The sequence below is a fragment of the Rhinichthys klamathensis genome, unplaced genomic scaffold (genome assembly GCF_029890125.1).
Source record: "Rhinichthys klamathensis goyatoka isolate OS25496 unplaced genomic scaffold, OSU_Roscu_1.1 h1tg000092l_1, whole genome shotgun sequence".
Lineage (NCBI taxonomy): Eukaryota > Metazoa > Chordata > Actinopteri > Cypriniformes > Leuciscidae > Rhinichthys > Rhinichthys klamathensis.
Genome location: NW_026606631.1, coordinates 3,276,422 through 3,280,349, shown reverse-complemented (window position 1 = coordinate 3,280,349; position 3,928 = coordinate 3,276,422). Strand labels below are relative to the sequence as shown.

The following is a 3,928-nucleotide window of genomic DNA, read 5'->3' as shown; positions in this document are numbered from 1 at the left end:
GAGAAATGGACAATCCAAGAATTGATCATTTGTAAATATATAAGAATGATTTTTAAGGTTAAGGTTTATTCAAGTAAAGTACAATTAGGTTAGTAAACGTAAAGACATAAGTACACAGCAGTAAGCAGAATAATAAATATGTTTAAAGTGTATTTATGTAACACATGCAATACAAAAAAAAAAGGATTTTATCACCTTACATCTAATCATTAAAAGCAATTGCATCTGAAAAAGGGACTGATAATAAAAAGTAGATTTTTTTTGCTAATTCTGGTGTATTTAAATTTATTTTAATGTTTATGATTTTATGAATACTGTTATCTCTAATCTTATGTTTATTCTGTTCATTCAGAACATAATTGGGATTGATTTGTATTTTAAATATACATAAACGTTTCTCGAGCGGCAATAACAATATTTATAACAGCAATATCACTAACGTAATATGAACTCAATGTCACTGGAAACATATCAGTAACGCTAACGTACTGAATTTTTAAACCAAGTTCAATTAAGACCAAGTACAGTACAACCTTTGCTTTAGATGATAGGTTATACTACATAATTTTTAACCATATTAATTTATAAAATAAAAATAATTAGTAACTTCTACTAGCTAACGATCACCTGCTTTTTACGAGGCTTGTTGTCTTAGCTAGCTGGCCCATAACATATATTTGAGAACAACCCATTATGACGGTGTGAAATAATTAATTATAGAACTATAGATATTCAATTTAAAGCTCCAATCTCCTCAGTCCTCCGGAGATCCCGGAAAAAAGTCCGTTGGTGCTTCAGTGACTACTTCGCTCAGAGAACCTGTCAATCACAGCTGGACTACTAGGACCAGTCACCGGGGGCGATCAAGATGCTTTGGCTTCTTTTCAGGGCTTGTGCGGGACGCTTGGTTTGTGCTGGCCCTGTTCGGGGGTGGGGGGTGTAATGTCAGGGGCTGTTTAATTTCATTGTGTTTTGGTTTCATTCCTGTTTTGTGTTCCTGGTCATTATTAGTTTCCATAGCTAATCATTAGTTCCTCACCTGTTCTTAGGCCTTGTGTCCACCGAAGCGTTCACCAGTGTTCTTCTTAAAATGCCTTGCTGCGAGTGCTTGAGAATGTTTCGGTGGTGCAACATTTTTTTTTCAATTTAGATGTTACAGTATGTGCTATGATATTGAATATCTGTGGAACTGTAACTAGTATCTGATTTCGCAAATAGTTTGTTTCTGAATATAAAAATGTCGACACAATGTAAAATACTTGCTCTGGCACTTGATTTGGATAAAGAGATGTGCTTGTTTTTGTCGTTTGTTATTGTTATACACGCAGAATGTGACGGTTGGTTGTGTGGTATTTGTCCTGCCCCTCCTCCACTGTGATTGGACGGCTGGGTAAAAAGTGACATCTGCGTTCAGCACTGCGTTTTACCCAAACTTAAACATTGTTGAAATCTCGGTGACTGGCAAAAACGTAGATCGCTCAGTTCTCAGGGTGAAATAGATGCTCAGCACCTCGTTTTAAAAGTGCGGTGCTCCCATTGAAAACAATTGGAAAAATACGGTTGTCTCGGGAAAAATGCTTTGGTGGACACACAGCCTTAGTTCTGTTGATTCCTCTGTGTAACAAGGTTCGTTGATTAGGGAAGAAGGAGGCGGGAACCGGTGAACGATCAACGTAATCATTGAATAGTAAAACAAACAAACAAACAAAAAAACAAAAGTAAAGCTGCTGTCCCTCTCGGACGACTGCCGCATATAAACATAAAAAACACAACACAAATTCCAGGCCTGGTCCTCGGTCCTATCGGGAGCTCCTCCTCGAGACATGAGGCTGATGTGGCACGCATGTGATGCTCACTAGTAATAGCGCCACCGGCCTCGCTCCATTCCCACGGCTCTCTTGCCACACTCTGTCTGTGTATTTAAACCCTTAGTGACCTGTGTTCATTGTCCCATGTCATGTGTGTTGAAGTGCTAGTGTCCTATGAGTTTTGTTCCTGAGTTATCATGCTGTTTTCCAAATTAAGACTTTTTTATTGCATTTTCTGCACCGTGCGATTATTACAGCTAATAGATTATTACTATTCCCAAATAGTTATTATATTATATTAAACAATCTTATTAAACTGAATGAATCAATAATTGAATAAATGTTGAGAAAAGAATAAAATGTGCATACATGATTTTTTTTTATTACTATTAAACCATACAAGCTTAAGTCCTTTTCCCTTGCTGATAAAATATATATTAATTATTACTTTAATTGCTGTAATTTGACCAATGCTTTGCATTAATTGTAAATTGTGTATTATTTCGCAGGGGGCAAAAAGTAAAATTCAGTCAAGATGTCGGAGTAAGTAAATATTTTGAATTCCCCTTTTTAGATAATCATAATCTTCCTCAACTAACAGAAATTGTTTGCTGTGGTGGTATATTTGTATGTTTGTGTTCGTTGAATATAAAATAATAGTATTAAAAAAGTGTCTTGTGGTTATTAGTTATTGCTTTACACAATGTATTTGATTGATCTCAAATTTTCAAAACACCTCAGGAAAAAGATGTCCTCGAGTCGCAAGCATCATCTAAAGGTACAGTATGATTTAAAATAAAACCTATTTTTCATCGACCATTCATGATTAATAATGACACCCCGCCTCTCTGTGTCCCAGAGCTTGATGCTTGCTATCGCTAAAGGTTTACTGGAACAGGAAGTAAAGGACATAGAGGTGGAGAGGCAGAGATACATGTCAGAAACCTGCCAGCCTCTGTCTCTACCTGGATCCATGCAGGCATTACAGGTATAATATAATAAGTTCCCATAAATAATAAAATAAATATGTGCTTGACACCTTAGAGGACATATAATGTAAGTGGATAAAATAAATCAAATACTCTTTGACCTCATTGTTTATAGGAATTGTGCAAGGAGCTTCACCACAAAATTGATGTCACTGACGAGGAGAGATATGACCTGGAAATGAAAGTCAATAAGAGTGCAAAGGAGGTAAGATGTCATCTAAATTATATTACAATCCAATTTGTGTTTTATCTTGTAGTTTCTATATTGGTAACCCTCACTGACTGATTGTAGATCGAGGACCTGAACATCAAAGTTATTGACCTGAAGGGCAAGTTCAAGAAACCCGTGCTGAGGAAAGTGCGCATGTCTGCCGATCAGATGCTTGGGGCTCTTCTGGGCTCCAAACACAAGGTGTCCCTGGATCTGAGAGCCAACCTGAAACAAGTCAAGAAGGAGGTCAAAGAGGAGGTGAGCGTTCATGTGACTGCTTTGTCTAAAAGAGTTTAGAACCAAGATGCTGATTTCAAATCCTAAGTATATTGGCTCACTGACTAAATCTTATTTTTCTTTACTCATACTAGGATAAGGAACTGCGTGATGTTGGAGACTGGCGTAAGAATATTGAAGACAAGTCTGGCATGGATGGCAGGAAGAAGATGTTTGAAACTGAGGCTTAAATTTAGTTGTAGTTTTTTGAGGCTTAATTTAAGTTTTAGTTTTTTTGAAGTTCAATGTGCTGCTCAAACATAACGGGCCTTGTCTTTAATTTGTGAGAAACTGTACTTTAAACACATTCATTTACATTTGCTATTGTGGGAAAGTAAATGTGATCACTTAGTTTTCTGTTCAATATTGGACCTGAAATGTGCATTCTCAACCTTGTATCAATGTCTTACACAATCATTAAAACAAGTTTAAGCAGGAATGATGTTCTGTGTTCATTTTGATGCATAAACCACTTTGTAACCAGTTTTTTAAAAACTATTTCTTCACCAACCTGTGGAACAAGTAAGTATTTATTGTCAGTTTGTATTATTGGTTTATGAGTAAATAAAAGGTTATAACATATTTTTATTATGATTAAATATAACAGGTAACAGTGAGAAGCAGCTGTCCGGAAACACAGACGA

The 3,928-nt window shown here is 36.2% G+C and overlaps 1 protein-coding gene across 1 annotated transcript; it reads left to right on the top strand.

Annotated features, from left to right (window-relative positions):
* Window positions 1-2,317: 2,317 nt before the first annotated feature.
* tnni2a.1 (troponin I type 2a (skeletal, fast), tandem duplicate 1) lies at window positions 2,318-3,682 on the top strand. The gene is made up of 6 exons (XM_056252154.1): window positions 2,318-2,351; window positions 2,550-2,586; window positions 2,668-2,796; window positions 2,913-3,002; window positions 3,090-3,266; window positions 3,380-3,682. The coding sequence occupies exons 1-6, from the start codon at window positions 2,344-2,346 to the stop codon at window positions 3,473-3,475; spliced, it is 537 nt and encodes a 178-aa protein (XP_056108129.1). The 5' UTR covers window positions 2,318-2,343; the 3' UTR covers window positions 3,476-3,682.
* The last annotated feature ends 246 nt before the right edge of the window (window positions 3,683-3,928 follow it).